Source organism: Colobus angolensis, unplaced genomic scaffold, assembly GCF_000951035.1.
Source record: "Colobus angolensis palliatus isolate OR3802 unplaced genomic scaffold, Cang.pa_1.0 Scaffold27, whole genome shotgun sequence".
NCBI lineage: Eukaryota > Metazoa > Chordata > Mammalia > Primates > Cercopithecidae > Colobus > Colobus angolensis.
The window spans coordinates 13,779,041-13,805,266 of NW_012115932.1; the positions used below are offsets into that span (position 1 = coordinate 13,779,041).

A 26,226-nucleotide genomic window follows, 5' to 3' on the forward strand; every position below is an offset into this window, starting at 1 on the left:
GTATATATGTGTGTATATATTTATATATGTATACATGTGTGTATATATGTTTATATATGTATATATGTATATGTGTGTATATATATTTATATATGTATACATATATATGTGTGTGTGTGTATATATATATATTAAAGATGAGTGTCTTGCTATCTTGCCCAGCTGGGCTTGAACTCCTGGGATGAAGCAATCCTTCCATCTCAGTGTCCCAAGTAGTTGGGATTGCAGGTGCATGCCCAGCACCCAGCTAGAAATCCTTCTTTAAAGATTGTCAAGATTATCCAGTACAGAGGCAGCTTGGTCAGCCAGAAGCTTTTTAATTTGCTGCTCCTTTCATCACCAGGATGAAGAGGTGGGTGCACAGTCTTCTGACAGGCCAAACCGCATTCATCTGGTGCGGCACTGCAAATGTAATCATTCTAAGCATTAGGAAACAAATCAAATTTTGGGTCCCAATTCAATTGGCCTTATCTGCATTTTTATTTTTCCAAAAGCACTTTTAGGGAGCTGGATTGGCTTGCTATTTTTCCAGAAGCACTTTCTAAGGAGCTTGGATTTAATGAGCAAGCTAGCAATGAGGAGGCCAGTCAGCAGTTGCAGGCAAGTGCAGTGGGATAACTAAGGGTGCAAGTACCTTTCAGAACACACTATTTATGTCCTAAATAACTTTCAGAAGGCGTGATGATAGGCTATCTCAGTGGCCATTTCCCACCATCAGAGAAATGTTGATGGGAGTCTTTCATTACTTGCTAGTTGAGGCCAGGAAATGGTCTCCATGATTACACCCTAATTTGATAAACCCTAAAATGAATCTATTGCTGTCTCACTCAAATGCTCCAAAATGCATATGGTTACACAAGTATGTAGCACATGTAATCCATCAGCAGGTCATATTGACTCTGCCTTCAAAACATAACCCATGTTCGTCGACTTCCCTCTGTACTTGCACCCTTGTCTCTACTGCCGCAAATGAATCAAGCTTTCATCTTCTCTCCCCTGCACTGTTATAGTAAGGAAGAAGGATAGCTTAATCGGTATGAATATGGGCTCTGGAATCATATTTCCTGAGTTTAATTCAGCTCTGCTTACTAGCTGTATGATTTTAGGCAAGTTACTGAACCTCTCTAACCTTCAGTTCCCTCGTCGGTAAAATAGGTATAATGATATACTTTGTAGAGAGAATGCCTGATAGACAGTGAGGGTGCAGTAAATACAAGACCCCTTCTTTACCTCCACAGAAAGCCTCCTCAGTGTTTTCCCACTTTCCTCTCTAGGCCCACCATTAAAAACACAAAAACGAAAAGTGTTTATCACTACCCGGGAATCAAACTTTTTACCATGGGCCACAGGGCCTGATGAGACCTGGCCCTGGCAACTTCTCCAAATTTATCATCTCACATTAAACCCCTGTTTCCTGCAACCCAGGCACACTCGCGTCCACTTCATTCCTCCAAGGTCTGCAAATTTCCATCCCAGCGCCTTTCCATGTCCTTTCCTCTGCAAGTGTGCCTCCCTGAGATCAGTGCATGCAGCTCCCTTCTCTCGCTTCAGGTCCCAGCTCAAGTGTGTCCGGCTCAGCGAAGCCTTCCTTGACTGCCCTGTATGAAGTGGTCTTCACAGGCCCCTAGAAGATTCTCTTCATCCTGTCACCTGGTTAATTTCCTTGCTGGTAGTTATCAGTGCCTGTTGTTGTCACATCAGCTCTCATGGCCCCCAACTCCAGCACCTGCCTCCCAGGGCTGCCCTCGGGCTGGAGGACCCTACTTTTCCCGGGGACTGGAACCACCCAAAGTGCTGTCGACACCCTGGGTCTGAACATTCCAGGTTCGTCACCCCTGGAGTCTACATTGCCTCCAGAACTCCTCGTAGGATTGAGCTCAAAAGTTATCTTTTGTGAGGCTTGCTTGATTTTTGTACTCGGTTTGGCCTCTTTCCCTCCACTTCCTTACTCCCCTTGCATATTTTTCTGGAACATCTCCTAATAAGTCTTCTTCACCCAAACTTCATGTTAGAGTTTGCTTCTGGAGTATCTAACCTAAGACAACTATTAACTTGTTTATTTAATTATTTATAGCACTTTACTAGAATATAATATTCATGAGAACAGTGAGTATTGACTATATGTGTATGCATATATATGTATATATATTTAAACATACATGTTTAAGGATATGAATATACTGCATGTCAACTCTCAGAGCTTTCAAATTATATTTATAATCAGTGTGACTTTTTTGGATACAAACATATTTACATCCTGTTAAAAGTTCTTTACTTTGGGAGGCCAAGGTGTGTGGATTGCTTAAGCCCAGGAGTTTGAGACCAGCCTGGGCAACATACCAAGACCCCATCTCTACACACGTACATATACAATAACAGTTCCAGCAGTTTCATGCCAGCCAACCCTCCCTGCTGTCTCTGTGCTTCTAAATGGCAGGAGCCAACTTATTATAGGATATTTGCTTATTAGGTTTAGTGCAAAATCACTTTTTATATTCAGTATAAAGGATATATGGTAAAAACAAGAGCTCGGTTCGGACTTTCAATGGATATCTGGTATAAAGTTTTGGAAGTACGTTTTTCCTTAAGGATTTACCGCCTAACTGTGTTTTCTCCCTTCTAAGATACCTGGAGAGAATTTTAACCGGACGCTGAGTTCTAACATTTCTAAATAGACTGTGTTTGTTTAGCTGGGAGATATATTTTGGCCCCATAGGGGTTCGTAAAGTGGAGACATAGATGGCGCCGGAGGGTGGCCAGAGGGCTGCGGGTGGTGATTCTGGATTTTGCAATGAGGTGTGTTTCAGGGGGTGAGGCAAGTGACTCATGGGGAGCTGCTGAAGAATGCGTTGGGGGAAATGCTAGTGAAGTTGTAAAAGGCTTGTAACCTGATCTGGAATATGAAATTCGTGGGTAGTTATTGATTTCCCAGTGGGCGGAATTAGTTTTCTTCGTGATATGCTGGCTAGGGGAGGGAGGTTGTGAGAACAAATCCCTAACTGTCAGACTAGAATCGTGTCTGTGGAGGTCTCCCTTTGTGTCCAGTTGATCCAAGCAAGTGGCTTTCAACATCTGCAAATGCTCACAAACCGAACAGAAGAAAAGCAGCCTGGCAGAGCAGCGCTGGGTTTACACTGGGCAGCCCTGCCTGGGAGAATTTGGGGTTTCAATTACAGGTGGAGGGCAGGGTGAGCTGTGATATCTGTGGCCATCCCCTCTTCCCCATTGCCAGTCCTCCAAGAGAGTTGAGCTGAGGGGAATTCGACTTTCAGTCAATAGGAACTTGGCCAAAGCCGAATGAGTTTCACCTTAAAGTCTGTGAAAAATGGAACAGGATTGAAGAGTCGATTAACACACACTGGTGACAAAGTCAGGGGCTGGATGTGAGTGGAATGAGATTCCAAGTGCAGGCTGCCATAGTCAGGCTTAGAAACACGGGTACTCATGCTGAGGATGTGACTGAGCCCTGACACAGATGCACTGCTTATGTTTAACCTTCTTTCTCAGCAGTAAGAGAGGGGCTAGAAAAGTACAGTGCACTATACTCCAGAATGTCCTAAAATCTGTATTCTGATGGTGGGACCAGGATGTACCTGGGTTCACAGATTGGCAAGCATTTCCCTAGCAGGGATATAGTGTCCATCTTATCTTATGTTTTATGAGTGACTCTTTGGGTTCTCCTTCTCTCAACATGAGTTTCATGGAGGAGAGAGGTAATGGCATATCCCATGGAAATCGCATTATATCCAAAGGCCACTGCTGACCTTCTGTTAGTTCTGAGTGAGTGCATGTGGATTGGTGTAGGGCTGGTCCTGAACTGGTACTTCTCAAAAAATCTGGAGGGATGATGGTGTACCCCAGCTACAGCTTGGGCCTTTCATTTATGGGATGACAGCAAGAATCTCACTGGTTTTCCTGTTACATAGACAATGACCATATCGTGTGATAAATGGTAAGATGGAAATATGTTGAAATACATTATGGGTGCCATAGGAATGAAGAAGAGTCACCCAAGGCAGAGTTGGGGTGTCAGGAAAATCATCCTAGAGGATTTCACATCTAAGTTAGGAGCTAGAAGGGAAGAAGTCAGGAGAAGATGGGTGGGACAAGAGCACTCTAGGCAAAGAAAATAACATGCGAAAATTCAGGAGGAGAGAGTTTGTAGTTGGAATAGAGAGAGGGAGGTGGAGAAGTGGCAAGTGGTGAGCGCCCACGATGAGTTAAGGGAAGCACTTGCTCACAGATGGCCTCCATCCATGCCAGAGAGTTGAGAAAACTCATCCTGAGGGCAATAGGAAGTTACTGAAGAATTTCCTGACCACAAGGGACTCCTGTGCAGGGAGCAGGGAAGGCGGTTAGGAGACTTGACACAGAACGTGGAGGAAGTTGGCTTGAAGGTAGAATGGACATAACTTCATAATGGATTAGATGCTGATGTAAAGAGAAGAAGAACTCAAAGACAATCTCTTTACTTGATTGACTGTGTGACTGGGAGTGTCCTCACTCTCGAGAGACAGCAAAGGAGAAAGAACTGACTTGTGGGGAAGAGAGTCAATTCAGATATGGTTTTTAGGAGTGTTTCCTGCTGGAGCTGGATTGTGGCTGTGGTCGCAGATGTGATTTGGGCTGGATGCACGTCAAGGTGGTTTTCCAAAGTGACAAAGAATTTTCATTTAGTTCTTCCAATGGGACTGATACTGGTGAGGAGCAGGTGAAGAAAAGGGTCCTCTTATTTGAAGTGTCCATGAGCCATCAAATAATTGCAAAAGCACGTCACACTTCAAGAGGGCTATGCATTCAGGTAGGTAGCACTGATGCTGCATGACAAAACTTTCCTAAGGGAGGACCCAGAACCCAGAAATACTGCGTCTTCCTCTCTGCTGTCACTTGGACAAAGAAAACCCTTTCGATTAAAACCCAAGGAGTTGAGTAGTTCTGCAGATTCTGGACTTGTCACTTGGTGGCAAGTCTCCCAGCCTTTGTTAGACATTGGATACCTAAGGCAGGAACCCAGCCTGGGTGTGCAGGTCTCTGACATTCATTACCTCTGCCTATGAAGATTGATTTCAGGGTTTGCACAATTTATCTTCAAAACTATTTGTGTTTGTTGGTTTGACAATCAAGCAGCAATTTAGAAATGCTGCTTCCTGAAGCTTTACAGACTAATATAATTTCACAGCTCCAATTACAAAAGAGAAAAATTATTTCATCTACAAACAGAGGAGCCAGACATTTCTGAGAAATCATGGTTAAAGAGAAGACAGAGTACCTTCTGAAAAACAGACCATGTTATTAATGGCCACTTCAGTGAAAATCTTGCTGACTGTCCACACCATGAACCTCCATCTTATGGGGATGCTGGTTTTGAGAATCTGTAAAGCGTCTGCCTTTCAGCTTGATAAACTATTGCTTCTCCTAATGCCTGGTCTGCAGCTCCCACAGCCTCAGTACTTTGTGAGCAAGGCAAACATCCACTGTCTTCCCACCTAGCAAATATATCCTTCTTCTTGCAACTTCCTTGGAACCTATGTTTTATAGAATCCTAGAATTTTGGATGTGGCTTTAATAATCATTCACTTCATCCCTTCATCTGATACTTTACCTCTTCCTTGTGCCTATCTATAAACACAACTTACTACTTGAATACTTCTAAGGATGGAGAACTTACCATCAGACTTTTCCATGAAAAATCTACTGGCTTAGTTCAATTTTAAGTAGGATTTAAAGTCCGTGACTTCCCAAGGAGATCTTTCATATCTAAAATCTCCTGAGTGGCTTTTTCCTTGGATTCATATCTTAGTAATGGGATTTATGTGAGGTATCTCAACTAGCGTGCTAACAGAATGACCTTTTAAGGAAAACCCTGACCTCGGTTATTCCACAGCTCTGTTTTATGACCACTCCTAATAGGTTGCCACTCCTAAGGTATAAAGGTACTAAGTGTTTTTCCTGTCTACTCAAGTCTGCTTCTTATCTCCGTTGGCTCTGTGCAGTGATGGGGAGTTAACCCCTGGTCATTCCTTTCCACCCTAGAATAGTGACTGGCACATAGTAAGCCTTCAATAAATATGTAGAATGACTGACTGCAAAAGTTAGTTTAATGTGTGAATGGGTTAGTTCTTGATCTGCCTTTACATGGCTCCTTTCTATAGGTTCTACTGACCCTATTTTACAGGTGGGGAGAATTTTAAATAATTTTTAATCTTGAGTCACAAAAAGCTATTTTAAGCCTTAAAACATTGTCATCTTGTACTTTAAGCTCAAGGCAATTGACCACGCTTTATTTGTTTCTTACTACCTTGCTTCAAGGGCTTATCAAATCTTTAGCTTCGGCAGAATCCAAATATGTTATGTCAGAAGCTAGAAATCTAGGGGACAACCCACACACTCTTATACTCATTGTTATCACCTGGATTGTCATTACCATGGTATCTTCACTGCAGTGACACAGATTTCCTGAAGGCACATCTTTTGGTGACTCCCTTTTACCCAGAGGACTGTGGAAAAACAAGACTTTCTGTTGTATTTTAAATCTCCTTTTTTAGAATCTCTTATTTCACTTTTCAAAGAGGAAGACTTTACCACCTTTATCTAACTTAATAAGATAATGCACAATTTTTATCTTCTGGTTGGGCTTAATTATCACATCAATGAAGGCATAATTGGGAAGTATCATTAAGTTAGGGAAGTTATTCGTCTTCCAATGACAAAGCATTTACCACTTCAGATGAACTCACGTAGTTTTTCTACAACAAGAATTTCAACACTTGATTTCCCTCTAGCAAACAAAACATTGCAAAGTTACAAGTTCACATCCTTTTGAAGATAACTTTTAGCCAGGCAGAAGGAAAAAAGAGAAGATAACTTTTAAAATAAACTTTTTAATGAATATTGTAAGACTTTTTTTACCCTGCTTAATAAATACATCTGGATGAAAATCTCAACTTTTTAATGGCAAGATATGGACTGAATATTTAACTTAAATAATAGGGTAATTGATAAATTAATATATTTTCTCCAACTTTCTCCCTTATCGTTCTAAACAAAGGGTAGTGGCTAATCAATGTATTGTACTTTCAAAAGTCCTTAGACCAACAAGTGGTTTTTTTTTTTTTTTTTTTTTGAGACTGGGTCTCACTCTGTCGCCCAGGCTGGTGTGTAGCAGTGTGATCATGGCTAACTGCAGCCTTTACTTCCTGGGCTCTGCTCTTCTCACTTCAGCCTCCTGAGTAGCTGGGACTACAGGCATGCATCACTATGCCCAGCTAATTTTTAAATTTTTGGTAGAGATGGGGTCTTCCTGTGTTGCCCAGGCTGGTCTTGAACTCCTGGGCTCAAGTGCTGCGATTATAGGTGTGAGCTACCATGACCAGCCCCAACAATATATTTCTTCAGTGCAAATTTCTCATAAAGTGTCATTAAAGCTGTGACCTATGATTTTATCTACAATTTTAAGCAAAGCAGAATCAAAATTTTTGTCATCTATAATTTTCTGTTTCCATAGAACTGACACTTCGTTGCAATTAAGAACACTTCTTTCAAGTGTTATCTTTCATTATTCTCCTTCCAAGAGAATATAACCCTAGATTTATGTTCTCTAAATCACCAAGTGTTCTCTAAATCCTCACTCTTCCTATTGCAATGTTATCCATGTGTCGCGGACTATCTCAAATGCCACCTCCTCCATTCATTCAGCCAAGATTTACTGACTCACTCCTATGATCCAGGTACTGTATCAGGCACTTGAATTTTAGTTCAGCTCTCATGGAGCTTACTCCTTAGTGGGATGAATGGACATTAATTACACTTATTGGAATTTAATTAAAAACTGAGATTGGGCTCTGAGAGAAGGGACATACTCTGTTAGATCCTATGAAGTCTTCTATGAACCTTCTGACCAGAGCTCATGGGAGGGCTTCTGAAGCACTCAATGCGTTTTGTGACTCAATCAGTTGGGACTCTTTGGTTTCAAGCAGCAGAATCCTACTCTGGTAAATTTAAGTAAACACAAATGTATTTAGAAGAAAGGGAACAATCCATAGAATCAGAGGAAATGCTGGGAAACTAGTTATCAGAGAGGAGAGACTCAGAATCTTGGAGGGAGAGGGGACTCAGCATGCCCCCCTGGGCAGCCTCCTTGGGGAACTTCTGTGATGACAGCAGAGCCCGAGAGACTGCACATTTCTCTTTTCTTTTCTTTTTTTTGAGATGGAGTCTTGCTCTGTCACCCAGACTGGAGTGCAGTGCTGTGATCTTGGCTTACTGCAATTTCTGCCTCCCTGGTTTAAGCTATTCTCCTGCCTCAGCCTCCCGAGTCACTGGGATTACAGGTGCCCACCATGCCCAGCTAGTTTTAGCTTTTATTTATTTATTTATTTATTTAAGTAGATGTAGGGTTTCACCATATTGGCCAGGCTGGTCTCACACTCCTGACCTCACATGATCCACCTGCCTCGGCCTCCCAAAGTGCTGAGATTACAGGTGTAAGCCACCATGCCCAGCCAAGACTGCACGTTTCATGTAGTGCATAAGAGCAGTCTCTGCAGTTGGGCTGGATTTACTGCTTACTAGCTGTGTACACATGACAAGTCCCTTTGATTCCTCATCAGCAAAATGGGGAAATAATGTTATCTACCTCCCTTAGTCACTAGGAGAATTTACTGAGATGATTCATGCAGGATACTTGTAACAGTGCCTGGTGCATTGCAAGCACTCAAAATACTCTGTATTAGTACCATTGGCAGTTATCGTTATGAATGTTCCCTCAAGATTCGGATTTCAAGAGGCCATCCTAATTGGGGCCAGGTGTCCAGCCCTTCTCCACGGGAAGGCAGGGAGCCTATGACAGCTTCTCAGGATTATAGCCCATGACAGTATGGCTCCCCCACATACAGTCAGGGTGCTGTGCCAGAAGGAGTGGGTGGTAGCTCTTGGGCTGACAGAATAAGAGATGTCCTCTACCTCTTCTGAACTTAGTCTTATTCTAATTTCTGCCATTGTTCATTTGTTTTGCTTTTTTTTTTTTTTTCCCCCTATAATCACCTCTGTCACTTTTTAAGTACCTAACGGTCAAGAACCACATCTTATCTCTGTACCTCCATAAACAGAGTATCTTCCACATTAAAGATGTCCAATATCTACTTGTTAGATTGAATTAAAGTGAAATCCTGGTGTGTATGATTCACATTGCAGCTCAAGCAGCATCTGAGTGGGGGCAGCTTGACACATTTTGGGATTTTTTTTTTTTTTCCCCTCAAGGTTTTCTATTTTCAAGGGAAATATGGAGACAAAGCTGTAAAGGGCTTCAGAACCTTCCAGAAATTTCCCTGAAACAGCAATATCAAGAGACATACCCTTCTCTGCAAGAGTTTTCATTTCTTTCTTTCTGTTTTTTTGAGATGGAGGCTCATTCTGTTACCCAGGCTGGAGTGCAGTGGCACCATCTCAGCTCACTGCAACCTCCATTTCCTGGGTTCAAGCAATTCTCCTGCCTCAGCCTCCTGAATAGCTGGGATTACAGATGCACACCACCATCCCCAGCTAATTTTTGTATTTCTAGTAGAGATGGGTTTTCGCCATGTTGGCCAGGCTGGTAAATGAAAGCAATATGCACAAGGATGCAAATGGAAGGTTATTCATTTTGTACTGTCTGTACCAGTGAAAAATGTCCAGTAGTACAGGTATGGGCTGAACAGAAAAATACATCCATAATAAAGAGTACTATAAAACAGTTAAAAATAACTAAGTTTGTCCCTAAATGTAATAATATAGAAAGTGCTCCAAGAAATATTAGTGCATGAAAAAAAGTCAAGGTTCAGAGTAATATATACATCATGGTCCCCTTGTATAAAATGGAAACAAGGCCAAAATAACTATATGTTTTATACTGATAAACAGATAAGTAAAATTGTATAAAAGGATCTTGGAAGTTTATAATCACAGTATATGACTTAAATGCAAAGTTAAAATAACACTAGATATTTCATATGGCACATTTTATATGTATGTGTATGTATAAAATATATAGAATATATTAGAATATACATATTAGAATAACTGGTTGCCCCTGGGTAGAAAGGGTTAGAAAAGGGACTAGAATTGTGAATGATGTTCTCAGGACATCTTAACCTAATCTTTAATATTTTAATTTTTTACAAGGAGAATGTCTTCATGAACTATTTATTTAATGAAAAATTATATGCATATATGAAAGAAAAGAAACTAAAAAATGAGGAATTCTACATGCCTCTGAACTGTCTTTATTCCAGAATGCCGGGACATTCTGCTTCCTGTCATCACCAAAGAACTAAAGGAGCTGCTGGAGCAGAAGGATGAGATGCAACACCAGGTCCTGGAGAAGAAGTACTGCGTTGAATTGCTCAACAGCATCTTGGAGGTCCTTAGCTATCAGGATGTGGTGAGTCCTCCTGATGATGTAGATATCCTGGACTCAGACTAGGGCTAAGTTGATTAAATTGTGAAATATTGATGCTGATGGATAGCAGCTGGAGTCTAAAGATAAAAGTCAACGGCTTGCTCAGCAGGCCTACTTTTCCTGTGACTAACCCCCATTGCTGTGAAGGATGGCTAGGGGACTAGAGTTAATCATGTAGCATTTTGTCACTGTGTGTCTTGTTGGCGAGGCTTTCTCAGAATGTGGGTATAGACATTATTGCAGCCTTTTTACATGGCTTGTCCATGTACTCATGCCCTAGTTTGTAGGGATGGGAGGAAGAGTTTCCTATGCCTAGACGGCCAAGAAAACTCTCGTGTCTGCTTTCTTAGCTGATTTACTTGGGTTTTGTTTCTTCAGTTACCTTTTGAAATGGCAAAAATGATTAAGCCTCTTCCTGGATAAGCAGATTGCCAGGGCTCAGATTCCAGAGATAGGGCGTGGAGTGGAATGGTGGTGGCCATGAAGTCATTGTATGTTTTGTAGATGTCATTCAGAGATTAGCAGGGAATGGAAACCAAAGGAAAGTCTCAGTGGGAGTAAGCGGAGGGCTTCCAAAGGGCTGAATCTGCAGAAGGTAAGCCAGATGAAGTGGTGAAGACTGAGAGGTAGTGATTAGACCCAGGCCTGGAATTCTTAAGCATTGGAAGATGGAAGGAGGGTGCTTGATTTGACCCAGGTTCCTCTGGCAGCTCCTCTTTGTCCTTGAGTAATGTCCAGGAGGTACTCAGTCCTTAAATGGGACTGGCTTCAGAGGACTACATAGACCCAAATAACCAATACAGTTTTTTCTAAGTGTTGGTGTGAGCCTTGCCTTTTTCTCTCTCCTCCCTAGAACATCCTCAGAGAAGAGCTTTCTAAATGAACTGTGTCTGTGATTGACTGTAATTCGAAAACCTGCAGAGCGATGTTCCTTTACTGGTCAGATCCATAGTCAACCATTATGATCAATTTCCTTGCATGCTGTCTCTCCTTTCTCTTCCTTTCTACACTCACCATCCCAATTAAGCTGCTTCTTGTCTTATTACTACATATGCATAGCTTGCTTCATTCATTCATTCATGCAAAAATATTAATACATATGATATACCCAGTGTGCACTAGGCACTGGGAACAAGAAAACCTGTCCCCAGTATATAATGACTAAAATCTAGATGCGTATTTGGGGTATAAGAGCTACAAAGGATATATGCGTGTGTATGTGTTTATGTGTAAGCATTTTTGTCAAGGAAGCCTACATAAAGGAGGTGAAACTTCAGCTAGTGTTCAGTGGTGAATAATTAATGATCATAGCTCTACTTTATTTGTTGGTTTCTAGGCACTGTGCTAAATGCAATCTGCACATTCTGTCTGCTCACCCTGATCCTGGATACTAAGGCTTACCATTCCCATTTTAGAGATGAAAAACCTGAAATTCATAGACTTCATTAACATTTGAGGCCAAATAAACAGAGCAAATAAATGTCAGGGTCAAAATTCAAACCGAGGTCAGTCTGATTCAGACTCTGGGTAATCACAGGCATGGGGGATATAAAGTCATGGTCTTTTTCTTCTCTTTTTCTTTCTACTCCTACCTCATTTAATGGAAAGACAGTATAATAACCAAGAGCTTCGATATTCAGGATTCATTCAGATGATGATGTTAGGGTGATGATGTTTCTATAAGGACATTCAGTAGCTAGCTGTTGAGCTGGTTCCAGTCTTAGCTATTTGATCTTTTTAAAAATTGTTTTTTTAAAGGGAGATTTCAGTCTTACTCATAGTGTAGAAACATGAGGGTTTGCTGATTATTTCTGTGGTAACATCCTGTATAATGTTGCCTCAGTCAAAGAGGTTGATCATGCCTGTGATCCCAGCATTTTAGGTGGCTGAGGGAGGAGAATTACTTGAGGGCAGGAGTTCAAGGTTTCCATGAGCTGTGATCTTGCCACTGCACTTCAGCCCAGGTGACAGAGCAGACCCTGTCTCTCTCTCTAAAAAAAGTTTGCCTCTTTCTGTTGAAAAGCCAATCCACAATGTTTTTTACATTTTAGTAATGCTCAGATACCTTTTAATGGAGAAAAATGTGGATCCTTGGGAATAGGCCAGTGTCCCCCAGTTTGAGGGACCCAGTTATAATGTGCTAATTGTCAAGTTCCTGGTTTGGTAGAGGGATGGCCCCAGTTCACAGTTATTTGTGAAGCAGGATGCTGCGGCTCTGTCCATCCCAGGGGAGTGGCCTCCTAGAGCTCTACCCTAACAGGCTGTCATCATTTGCACATTCCCTGACCTCAGACACTGGTGAGAAGAGGCTGCTGTCTCACACACCCTCAGTACTTAGGGCTTCAAAGCCAAGAAGTGAGTGGGAGGCTCTGAGCTCCCCATGGGGGACTGTGGCATCTGGACTTGAGGTGTGTGGGAGGTGCGTGTCACTCTTTCCTGCCTCTGAGTGCAGTGCTTTTATAATGAATTCTGACTGTGGGGACTAACCCACCCCTTTCTCCGGGTGAGCAACTGTCTTTGCTGGATGGGTTATTAAATACTGTTATCACCATTGAATTTGGTACAAATTTTGATGCTTTTGGTGAGCTTCACATCTCACATCTCTAGCTCATGAAGATAGAAATCTCTCTTCTCTTCTCAAAAGCTTCTTCAATGAATAGGAGGCATTCAGTAGCCATGATTACTTTGAGCTAAACTGAAAATCAGAGGCCCAAAAGTACCTACTCTAAATTTCTCATATTCTAGCATATAGCGGCTCTCAACATGGCCTCATTGCCTGCATAGTCATATCGCCTCAAGAGTTTTCATTTTATTTATTTTCCTGCCAGGTTTCTGCTTCTGCCTCCTGAGTAGATAGAACTATAGGTACCAGCCACCACACTTGGTTAGTTACTTAATTAATTTGTAGAGACAGGGTCTCACTATATTGCCCAGACTGGTCTCAAACCCCTGGCCTCAAGTGATCCTCCTGCCTTGGCCTCCCAAAGTGCTGGGATTACAAGCCACCTGGGGAGCTTTTTAAAAGTCAAACCAGCAGGAGGCAGCCAAATGGGTAGGCAGATAGGGGCGGGTCCCCGGTGAAACCCCATCTCCAAGCCAAAGACAGTTTAAAACCTGAAAGCCAAGCTATATGTTAAATCCTCAGACTGGACTGAGAATTTGTCTTAGTGTTTGGCACACTTTCCTCTGATTAATCCCCACCCTTCACTTATTTTACATAAACTTACCTTTTCCTAATTGGTTTTCTACACTCTCATGCCCACCTTTGAGTGTTGTCTTCACTTTAACCTTTTTTCGCCTACTCACAAACCAATCAACAGTCCCCATTCTGAGTCCATTAGGCCCCAGAGCCAGTCACACAAGGTGTGGGGAGGGACGGGGCGGGTGCAACTTTCCAACCTTGGGGTAGGGGAACCAGTGGCCCCCCCGACCCCCTACTGTGTCCCCCCTGCCCCACTGAAAACCGTATTCACTGCTCAAGAAAATTATTCTCCACCCTCCTCACCCTTCAGTGTCCCACGTATCCTCATTCTTCTTGGGTGCGGCACAAGAGATCAGGAACTGCTGAACATGGGTACAAGCTATAACATAGATGGTGAGCTGGATGGGCTGAGCGAGGCCTGGGCAGGGCGTCACTGGCTGAGGGTCCCCGGCTTGCAAAGTGACTGAGAAGAAAAATCTTGCATCAAAAGCAGTAATACCTAGGCCCCTGTCCCAAGTATTCTGATTGAATTGGTCTGGGGTTGGTGGGGCATTGCAATGAGAAGCTGATGATTATGAGGTGATGCTAACTGTCAGCCAATGTGAAGAGCCACAGTTGTAGTGCAGGTCTCAAACCTGAGCAGGCACCCCCCAGTAACCTGGAGGAGCTGTTAAAACACATTTCTGATCATTAGTCTGGATGGTGGGGTCCAGGCATCCAGTAACTTATTTTTCTATCAAGTTCCCAGGTGCTGTTGATGCTACCAGTGTAGAGACCATGCTCAGAAACCATTGCTCTAATATGACCTATTTTCTTTTTTCCTTTGGTATTCACTGGAAATAGAGGAATAGCTGGGCTCATTCTCAGTTCTTTACCTTCTTAAGAGCCCTGTCCAGTCTATAAAATCTAGCATCTTCCAATATGCATTTAATAAACCATAAAATGGCAAATATTTCAAACACATTAATTTGTACTCATAAATTCATTTTCATGCGATAGAAGGGGCACGGAATATGCAAAGATCCAACTTTGAAAATTCAGACCGTAGAATGAGCTGTTTGCTTTCAACAGGTACCAACTTCTCAAAATTGAACATTTAGATGAAAACAAATAAAAAAGGCCCCCAGAGCAAATGTTCTGGGTTTTTCTCCTGGTTGTTTGGACCTTCTCTGCTGACAACAGCATAGCCATTTTTACTGGCTTTTAGTTGACATCATGGAACAACACATTGTCCCACCCCAAGCATAGAGACCATGTCCACCTACTGGAGCCATTGTCTACAATAGAACCACATGTGGAAATTTAGCAATTTTAGTGCAGGATGGCAAGCTTCCATTTGGGGGGCATTGTGTGTTTGGGGAATGGGAGAGGATGCTTGTCTTCAATATTGTCATTGTTTGGGTACTTACAGCTCAGAGCAGCAGGCCAACCTTATTCTTTGAAACCCTGGGCGTCATGATAGGACTCAAGGGGAGATGTCTGCCTTAGCCTGGGTGTTGATTTTTTTTTAATGATAGTGTTGAATTGCCTCACCCAGCTTGCTCCTGGCCTCTTAGCATATGAAAGGGACCAGCTCAGGTGAAGGATAAAAGGCCTGACTTCTTCCTCTATTAACTCGTTTTCTCCCCATCACTGAGCAAGTTTAGTTGTCAACTCCAGTTACTTTGAAGGGCAGTTTCACACTGGCTTCGTTCTGTGCTGTGCTGGCTGCTGAGTAGCTGATAAAATTTAATATTGCTCCAGACCCGGAGGGAGTTGGTTTTTCCCCTCTTAAGACAGGGTTGTTGTTTTTATGTTTCATTCCTCAAGAAAAAGGAGAGTCATTGTTTGCTACTCTGCTTAGCAGAGTGGGTAAAGATGACTTAAAGTGGGTAAAGATGACTCCTAATTCTCAAGAGGAAAAGGTGTTGGTTGTATCTGAACTGTGGACATAGGGAATCCCCAGAATCATCTTTTTTAAAAAAATTATTTGAGTCTATTCACTAAGCCTGAGTAGGGGGGCTACCAAGGTACTCTATTAGTCATGAATGGTTTGAGGGTTCTGATTTTTTTTGTTTTGTTTTGAGATGGGGTCTCACTCTGTTGCCCAGGCTGGAGTGCAGTGGTGTGATCTCAGCTCACTGCAACCTCCACCTCCCAGACTCAAGCAGTTCTTGTGCCTCAGCCTCCTGAGTAGCTGAGATTACAGGTGCCAGCCACTGCTCCCAGCTAATTTTTGTATTTTTAATCGAGACGGCATTTTACCATGTTAGCCAGGCTGGTCTTGAACTCCTGACCTTAAGTGATCTGCACACCTCCGCCTCCCAAAGTGCTGGGATTACAGGTGTGAGCCACCACACCCGGCCAGGTTTTGATATTTTTATTCATAACTTAGCCACTGGTTGGGAGGCTTTTGCTTTTGCTGAATGCAGTGTCTCTTGCTTGAAATGCTCTTCCAATTTCTCATCTTTCTCTGCAGGTAGAATCCTAAACTCGTTTTGGGTTCAGCTCAGATAATACTTCCTTTCTGAGATTTTCTCAATTCCATTCCCTCTTCCTTCCCCTCCCCTCTGCCCCCAGGCAGAATTAGGGACTTCCTTGTCTGTGTTTTCATAACCATGTGTGCACCCTGATATCCCAGCACCAATCATTTTTTGTTATTCTCTCCTGTGTAACAGGAGGCTTTGAGTGCGGAAGCTCAGGGAAGCTCAGAGAGCAAGGTATACCCCCTGACTTCACAGAGTTTATGCTTTCGGCTTCAGTCTCTCCCATCCCACTTGCACTGTCTATGCTCTGGTTCCATGACAATTCTTTCAATTCCTTGCTTGTGCAGCGCACGCTCACTTCTCACTGCGGCGGAGTGCCGTTCACACTGCTTGAATGCATCACCAATGCTCTTAGCCTAGCTAAATCCTACCTTACCCTCAGAAGTCAGGTTGAATGTCTCTCTCCTGGGAAACCTTCTCTAATCCTCTCCCCTACGTCTCTTGTGGTCCTAGGAGCAGCTCATGCTTGCTCCATTGTGGCACCTGTGTTGTCACCCTCTGTGGACTTTTCTGTCTGTCTGCAGAAACCAGAGTGCTGTGAGGAGAGAGATCTCGCTGCTCTACCCCCGCCCACCCCACCCCAGCAAAATGCCTGGCTCTTGAAGCTATCTGAAGGAAGGAATAAATGAATGAATATGTCTCACTCCAATTAATGGCAGGGGCTGATTTCTCCCTGGGGTCTTGTGCGCTGAGTGCTAGCAGGGTATTCTTCTTTTTGCCTTCTTTAGATGTCAGGTGCAGAGGGTTGAATTAATCACACTCCTGAGTTCATGACAGATCATCTTCATTGGTCTGTGCAAGCTCCTCCCCTGTTCTGTGTGTGTGCTTGTGTGTGTATTCTGTCATAAAACAAAATTGTATCAGATTGATTTTAGTTTCTAATTGACTCTTATTAGTGATTCATGAGTCAGGCATTCGTATCTAAAAGACAGAAGGAGCTCTTTGGGTGCAGCAAAGCAGTTGGTTATTGTAAGGTAGCTTGAGCAGGAAGAAGGAAATGGGATGACACAAAAACGTGGATTGGTTAACATCAGGTTACTTGTAAGAGTTAAAGCAGGGGGGACTTCCTTATCATGCCAGCTCAGGTGACCATGCCCTTTCCATCTGATTGCTGTGAACCTTCTGTTTTTAAGAAAAATTGGTCTGTTTGGGGAATTTTCCTACTTCCTTAAAGTTCCCATTTTAGTTTGACACACTTAGTACAGGTGACTCCATCTTGGTTTGATCTGGGCCTAGTGCAGTGGCTCAGTTCAGAACAATGGACTTCTATGATTTTATTTAACAATTTCTTACCCTTTATCCCCATCTTCTACTCCCATTCCACATGCTCCCCACCCCCCCATGAATGATTTGTCTAATGCGCTGAATATGCATGTGTGGTTTTGGGTGTATGTATGTTTACACAGACATACATAGACACACACACACACTCATGCCTCTCCTTTGAAGAGGATCAGATATGGACAGCAAAGGGCGTTAGCATCTCCACTCTGTTAGAATCCCGATGGGAGGGGAGGGGACTGTGGCATGAGCAGGAATCCTCCAGACTAGAGGGCATTCTTGGTAGAGTCCTGCCCCTGACCTGTGTGGGAAAGCAGTCCACCCTGCTGGTCTATGCGTGGGCGCCTTCTTCTGAAGTGCATCCTCTGTGGCCACTCTGAGCTCTGGGTTCTCTGATAAGCCCAGGCAGTTTGCCTGCTGCAGGGTGGAAGGGAGCCTGCCACTGCCTCTTTGCATTACTATTTAATTCCCAGGAATCAATACCACCCTGCAAGAGCAGCAGGGTTTTTTTCTAACCTATCTGCTCCCTCATATTTCAAATAAAAGGCAGGGAGACAAGGCTTGTTGAAATTCTTTTGTCTGTGGTGCATTCCAGAGAGCAGCTAATTAAGCCCCAAACTTGAGGTTGAAATACATGAGATCACTGCACCTTCTGCTGTGCCCAAGGCTGCTTTGTTTTCACCCCTTGCATTTCCTCTGGCTTCCATGGAGTTAGAAATGCCCTCCTGAGGCCAATGGCACAACTTCCATGGATGATGGTGTAGCACACACCTCCCCAGCACCTTCTAACTGGCAGCATGTGTTCTTATACAACACAGTTGTTTGTTTCCAGCCCCAAAGTGGCAAGGTAGATTTTACTATCCCTATTTAACTGGTGAGGAGGCTGAGACTCAGACAGGCTAGGTGACATTCCCAACTCAGCCTCTCATGCACCACTTTGCCTCCCCCCCACTCCCCATCTACACATCGCCCTTAACAGCACTTTCACCTGCACCAATTCCCTGGAGGAGCCTGCACAGGCTTTAAATCAGACCGCATCTTGTATCCATTCCACAAATATTTAGAAAGTGCCTATCATATGCTCTATTCTGTGTGCTGGGGCTACAGCCGTGAGCAGAGCAGGGGATAAATTCTAGCTCTGCTGTCATTAGCTGTGGGACATTGAGAAGTCATCTAACTGCTCAACCCCAGAATGTGCCCTCAACCCTGGGTCCATGGTCTGTTAGGAATCAGGCTGCACAGCAGGAGGTGAGCAGCCAGAGAGTGAGTAAAACTTCATCTGTATTTACAGTCACTCCGCATGGCTTGCATTACTGCCCGAACTCCACCTCCTTCAGATCAGTGGTGGCATTAGATTCTCATAGGAACGTGAACCCTATTGTGGACTGCACATGAGAGGAGTCTAGGGTGCATGCTCCTTATGAGAATCTAAAGCCTAATGATCTGTCACTGTCTCCTGTCCCCCCGAGATGGGACCATCTAGTTGCAGGAATACAAGCTCAGGGCTCCCACTGATTCTACATTATGGTGAGTTGTGTAATTATTTCATTATGTATTACAAGGTAATAATAATAGAAATAAAGTGCACGGTAAATGTAATGCATTTGAATCATCCAAAAACCACCTCCTCCACGATCCTTTTCATGAAAAAATTGTCTTCCATGAAACTGGTCCCTGGTGTCAAAAAGGCTAGGGATGGCTGCTCTGAGCTGTCTGTATGATGAGGATACTCTTTTCCCAGGTGTGGCAGAATTACAGTAAACAAGAGCACCTGTGAAAACATCCAGCCTTATGTCTGGAACATAATCTGCACTCTATGCTTGTGGCTTTCCTTCTTCCCTCACTGTTCTGCTTCACTCATATGCTCTTTCTGCTGTCCCAGGCTGCTTCTAAAACATCCCTAGAATTCTTTTAAGAACAGTACAGGGCCAAGTGGCTGCCTGGGAAAATGCAAGGCAGGCGCTGAGCCTGGAGAGAACTCTGTAGCCCTATTAGTATTGAGGGCAACCCCCAAGCCAGCCCTGGTGGCAGCCAGATGGTTTGGAGCCCTCGCAGGCCCCACAGAAGGCTTGCCAAGAAGTGGCAGATGCTGCTGCTGGAGGCAGGCCTTCCCCGCAGGGCGTCTGGGCCTCACAGGAATTCCTGGAGTGACTGGAGAAAGGTGTCCTCCTGTCCTTTCAGGGGCTCCTGCGGGGAATTCCAGAACTTCAGAGCTCCTCATCACCATTGTACGGGGCAGAGAGCTGGAGCTGGCTCTTTCCAGCTCACAAGAACCAAGTATGAAATGTTTAGGAATTTTGTGAGGCAATTGTTAAATAACTGCCATTATTAAAAATTCTTATAAATCTATAATTAAATAAACTATATTAAAATCTAAGGTAATAAGATCTCAAAACTCAACAACTTCCTGATGAGCTGGCGCCATTTCATTTTTGTCTATCCTCTTGAGGTTATTTACATCTATTGTGTCTGTGTGGTGGAAACAGTGTCTCAAGGTCTGCTGCTGTGCCTTGAAATTAACCAGGAAGGGAGTGTTAATGCCACAGAAATTGGAAAACGTTACATGTATCCAGGACTTTATTTTTTTCTTTCTAGAAAAACAATGGATAAATATCTACCAGCACACCCCTGCCAGGGACTCCAAACAATGACCCCAATTAAGAAAAATCCAGAGACCCAAGGGAGCTGCCTGTGCACTTCTCTTCCCCTGGTGGACCCTAAATCCGCCATCCTCTAAGGGTTCTTGAGGGACTTGGCAAAGCCAGTATGCTCTAGGGATGTAGTGTTTTTAAGAAAAACTAAACACCCAACATACACCAAGGAGGGGAGATAGGTTTCATTTCTCATGACAGTTCTCATTGGTCTGCCGTGGCTTCTTTCCTGATAGTGTTGAGAATGTCAAAGTCTCCTGCAGGGCAGTGAGAAAGACAGCTTTGGTTCCTGCGGTAGGTGAGGGGTGGGGACAATGAGTTGGGTACCATGGATTTGCTATGCCTAAACTAGGTGGCCAATTCCAAAATGTGGGGAAGGTCATTGTGACGGGGAGATTGTTATCTTTCACCTCAGTAGGTTTTGGCCGTAAGTAGGACATAAAAATTAGGAAAAGTTGATTTTTGATTTGACAAACACCACTCAGATTTATTGCTGCAAGAACCATCGATGGTTACTAAAAGTCAAAAAGTATCTTCTCAAAGTATCCACTGATTAATGGCACAGGGAAAGATAGTAGCTTTACAGTGGAGACACCTGATACTGATAGACCTTATGGTAACCAAATGAGCAAAGGGAAACCACCAGCAGAGAGACATAGTGACGTCATGTGCCTCCTGACAGGATGCACTGAGGACTCTACATCTCTTCTATAGGAATATTGCCAAAAATGTACAGCCTCAATCTGATGATGAGGAGACATTAGACAAACCCTAACTGAGAAGTGAAAAATACCAGTCTAGTCCTCTTCAAAAGTTAAGGTCATGAAAGACTGTGGCACTCTTGCAGGTTGGAAACATGACAACTGGATTCAATGTGGGATCCTGAATTGAATCATGGACCAGAAAATGGATGTTAGAAGGAAAACTGGCAAAATTAGCATAAAGGCTACAGTGTAGTTAATAGCATTGGACCAATGTGAATTTCCTGGTTTGATTATTGTACTCTGGTAATATAAGAGGTTAGCATTAACCAATGCTGGGTGAAGGGTGCATAGGAACTCTCTGTGCCATCTTTGCAACTCACTAGGAATCTAACATTATTTCAAAATTTAAAATGTTTTTAAAAAGCTTATTTTTGAAGTATTTAAGGGATGCGCACTCACGAAGAATGAGGTTTGAAGGTGAGCAGTTCTGCCAAGTATACTTATTTCTATGTGAAGGGAGATAACACATAGAAATTAGTGTAAAAACCTGATGGATACAGGATTTTCTGCTTTATGAGTTAAGACAACAAAATCCACAAAGGACTAGCCTTACTAGAAAGTTCCATTTGCAAAATTCCTAACTGCCTCAACCAATCAGGAGGCCAATGTAACCTCCCACCAAATGAATGATTAGGTAATTGCATGACTAAACCAACATTTAGCATGCCTTAACCCAGGACTAGGCTCTGGGTACGTGGGACGTGGAGGAGCATAGGAGCCTGTCCTGTTCTCAGGGACCTTGCAGCCTATAGTATTTCACATGGGCTATTTGACAGCGCTAGCCATGTGGTAAGTCCTAGGCCAGGGTATAGGACTTGAGCGTCAGCTGATCTTTGCCTAGCGAGCTTGGAAAATGGTTGGTTTGGCATTGCTTAGGTTTGGTCTTTGGGTTGTGTATTCTCAGGGAATTCATCTGGAAAATAAGAAGACAGCTTTTTCTCACAGTTGACTAGACCTATCCCTAGTAAAGTTAATGATCCACCAGGTTCAGTTCCATCAGCACCAACTAGAAATACTTCTTAAGGTATTCTTTAATATTCCATCATTTGCCATGACCAAAGTTTAAAGAAGTTCACCTACAGCCAAATCCACAATGGCCTCACACACTCCCTGCTTCCTGTCCTCAATCTCACATCCTTCTTCACTGCCTCTCAGAGCCAGGATGAGGGTGAGGCATGGCCCAGGAGGAAGGGCAGAATGTAATGGGGCACCAAAAATTCAATAATCAAATCAAATAATACCGTGACATTAAAAAAGAAAATCAATATTTTGTTATTTTGTTTGCCATGAGTTTTTGCATTAATTTTTTAAACAAAACATTGCATAGTTAATTTTCTTGATTACTGAGTTTTTTGGGACCCCTTCAATTTTGCCCCCTAGGCTAGTGTCTCACTTGTTTCACTCTTCCCCCTAGTCCTGGCCACTGCACAGTCCTCTCATCAACACTGGCTGCCTGCACAGTCCTCTCGTCAACACTGGCTGCCTGCAGTAACAAAGCTGGGCTTTGGCCCATAAGCAGCGTGGCGGCTTGGAGGGATGGAGAAGGTACCTTTCTATTCTCCCTCCAAGACTGTGGAGGGGCTGCGGAAGATTTCTGTCTGCTGGGAACCCTTGCATAAAAGTACTAGTTGAAAGGAACAGCCATTTACACTCTAAACCTTCACTGGGGCAGCCACTTAGTTTCCAAAAAGCATTTCTTGCATAATGTTTGAATTAAATCTCCCCTTCAAAGTTGGGAGGCATGAGTTAAAAACTCTCTCAGCAGCAGAGAAATATAGCTATGTTTGGTCCAGGTTACAGTTGCTGAGGGAACTATAACTTTGATTTGCTCTCCTGGTATAAATGTAAATCCTTAAGTGAAATGAGTTAAGCGAGGGAGGAGGCGCTCTGTTTTTAAGGATGCGTTTGATCAGCAGCTCTGTCTATGGTGCCCCACCTGCCATGCACAGTCTGAGAGGCAGCAGCCAAAGACTGCAGCGAGGTAGCTTCCAGCAAATGATCTAAGAGTTCTAGAATGGACATTGTCTCAGGGAGGTTTTTAGATCAGTTTTGTCTTAGAGATAAACACAATTGCTTTAACAGTCTGGATTGGAAAATGAAGTTTAATTTCAGCACAGTTTCTGCAAGCCACCTAGCATGCTAAAGTCATCTTTGACCCTCTATTTATTACCTTGTCTTTGGCCTGAAATCCCAACTCAGCTTACTTTTCTTCTCTAACCACATTTCCAACTGTTTTCAGCCTGCAGTTTATGTTCTAGCACAGCCAGACTCTCACTCTCCCACCAAGCCTTCATGCTTTTTCTTCTTTCTTTGTCATTTACCCTGTTCCTTCCATCTGGAAGGGGTTCTTTTTTTCCCTCTTTTTCTTTTTTTTTCATTTTTAATTTTTGTGGGTACATAGTAGGTGTATGTATTTATGGGGTACATGAGATATTTTGATACAGGCATGGGATGCGTAATAATCACGGCATGGAAAATGAGGTATCCATGTCCTCAAGCAGTCATCCTTTGTATTACAGTCAATGCAGTTATACTCTTTTAGTTATGTTAAAATGTGACAATTAAATTATTGACTACAGTCACCCTGTTTTTCTCCCTTCTGTCTGTCTTGAAAGCCTTCAACTGGTGGTTTACAACCTGAATCTAGCCCACAGATGTATTGTGTCTGGCTTGCAGAATTATTTCATAAAACCCACAGTCCCACTCATTCCTATTGTTTTCTAGATGACTGGGTCCACACTTTTATATTATCCATCCTGCCTATGTAGACATCTGAATTGTGACCTCTGAGAGCCAGACCCTGCCTTTCCTAATAGGCCCAACCCAATTCTTCCTCGATTAAGAAATCACCCCAGGTTCTTTTAGCTCCATCTCACTCACCACCTCTCCTGCATTCTGAAAACTTTTGGCCTTATCATAGAATTTGGCACTTAATTATATGCAGCTTGACATTTGCTCTTGTCATGGTAGGCCTTTCTGGCACATGTTGGGACAAGACTAACACTTTCTGTTATTTCTCTTTTCAACTGAAGTAATATCTTTCTATCCAACAGCTCACTAAACATTATCTAAGCACCTATGATCTGTTAGGTACCATGCTAGGCCTTTGGGATGCAAAGGTGTTGAAGACAAGCTCCTCTCTTACTAGAAACTAACTTGGACACCTTATTTCCCAGCACTTGGCCTCAGCGGTCTATTCATTATGTCAGAGCACATCTAGTCCTTCCTAAGCCTCACTGCCTGATTAACACTCCTCCCACTGCTACAATAAATGTTCTTTGAATATTTAAATCATATTTGTCTTTTGAAGCCTGGGTCAGTTTCCCTTATATTTGCCTTGCCTGGTCTGTTTCACAGACATGTGTCCACCCCTGTCTCTTGGAAATTTGACATAGGCCATCATTTACAGAAAGTGTTGTTCTGTAGGTGTCCTATATGTGGTTTACAGACTCTCCAAGGACAGAGCTGATCCAGTCTTACATTCTCCTGTATTTCCACACTGCGTGGCCATAGTGCCAAACTCCAAGCAGATATTCAATAATTAGTCTCCGTGGTTTTATTGATCCTCCCATCTTCAATTAGTCTACTTTCAAGAAATACATGCTGACACTAATTTTATTTTTTATACTCAGTGGAATCTGGTGAGAAAGGTAAATCTGCTGCTTTTGCATTAAAACATCGCATAAAAAGCAGGTACCAACTTTCAGTACTGCTGGGCTCCCAAAGTTGTTTATACATAGTTTAGAATTCAGCCTGCATTTTCCCACAGAAATAATACCTTGGGGTTGGTCACACCCCCAGGCCAGCCTACATGGACATGTTTAACCTGTAATATTTTGAACTGTGGGGCAGAGATTAGAGCTCATATTTTCTTCTCCTCATTGCCTGAAGAGTGTGGAGGTTGTATGCGCTTCACCTTACCTGACAGTCACTGCACTGTGCCCAGCTTTACAATGTCTGTTTTCTTATCTCAATAGTCACCCCCATGAGCACAAAGACCACATCGGTCTTGTTCACTTCCATATCCTAGCACAGTACCCAGCACATTTATTGAGCAGTCAATACATACTTGTTGATTTGGATTGAGTTAAATTCTAGTTGAAAGATGATGGACTTTGGAGACACATAGGTGTGGATTTGAATTCCAGTGCCATCACTGACTAGCTGAGTGGTATTGGGGCCTCTCTGAGCCTCAGCTTATCTCTCCATATTTTGTTAATTCATAACACCAAGTTGCTGAGCATGTGGTTAATACCAAAATGTTTTTTCTTTCCTTCCTTACTACCTTCATCTCTCAAAAGCATGTGATTAATTAATTAATGATGTCTCTTCTTAGTACACTATTTGTTAAGGTGGTGGTGACAGGGAAGGCAGTATTCGATGCTAGGGCCTTTTCACAGCTTTTGGGAAGTGTTGGGTTCTATTTCCAGCTCTAGTTCTAACAGACCATGTGACCTGAGATAGGTCATGCAAACATATCTGTGAAACAGCAGTGAGCGATTTAAGTTATTTTCAGGCTTTTCCACATAAGTATTAATCATTTCAGGTGAGTGAATATAAATGCTCAATGTTCTAGGGGCAGAGTCCAAAGGTTGAATTTACTTGAATTCAGTCTTATGTTTTATCTTAATTATTCATGCATACTTTGTATTCTAATTCATGGTGGGTACTTGTTTTAAAAATATTGACATAATGTTATTCATGTTAATGAATGCTTGCTATAAGCCCAACTCTGTCCTAAGCCCTTTATATTCAGAAGTCAGTTTATTTCTACCACAATTCTTTGAGTAAGCTCTTATCATCTCCATGTTACTGATGAGCAAACTGAGGCTTATATGAGTTGAAATAAGTAAACTCAGGCTACAGAGCAAGCTAGTGGCAGGGCCAGAATTTAATTTGTCCAAATCTAAACTTTTTGCTTATACTTCATCAAAGGGTACGTAAAAACAGAGACTTCCCACAGTCATCAAATAAATTAATAAAAATGCCTTCGTTTTTATATCTGGGGGCAAGGAATGACATGATTCAGTGAGGGTAAGTGTAGTTAACCTTTCCAGAAATACCCCCAGGAGACCAATTACTTATCTGCTTAAAAACTACCCTTGTGATAGTTTGCTAAGAATGATGGTTTCCAGCTGCATCCATGTCCCTACAGAGGACGCAAACTCATCCTTTTTTATGGATGCATAGTATTCCATGGTGTATATGTGCCACATTTTCTTAATCCAGTCTGTCACCGATGGACATTTGGGTTGATTCCAAGTCTTTGCTATTGTGAATAGTGCTGGAATAAACATACGTGTGCATGTGTCTTTGTAGTAGAATAATTTATAATCCTTTGGGTATATACCCAGTAGTGGGATGGCTG

General features: G+C 42.8%; 1 protein-coding gene across 1 annotated transcript in view; it reads left to right on the forward strand.

Moving 5' to 3' along the window:
• DOCK2 (dedicator of cytokinesis 2) overlaps nucleotides 1–26,226 on the forward strand; it is a 447,565-nt gene that overhangs the window by 154,717 nt on the left and 266,622 nt on the right. Inside the window, exon 26 of the mRNA XM_011947752.1 lies at nucleotides 10,269–10,417. Coding sequence (XP_011803142.1) covers nucleotides 10,269–10,417 — 149 coding nt within the window. The remainder of the gene's footprint in view (nucleotides 1–10,268; nucleotides 10,418–26,226) is intronic.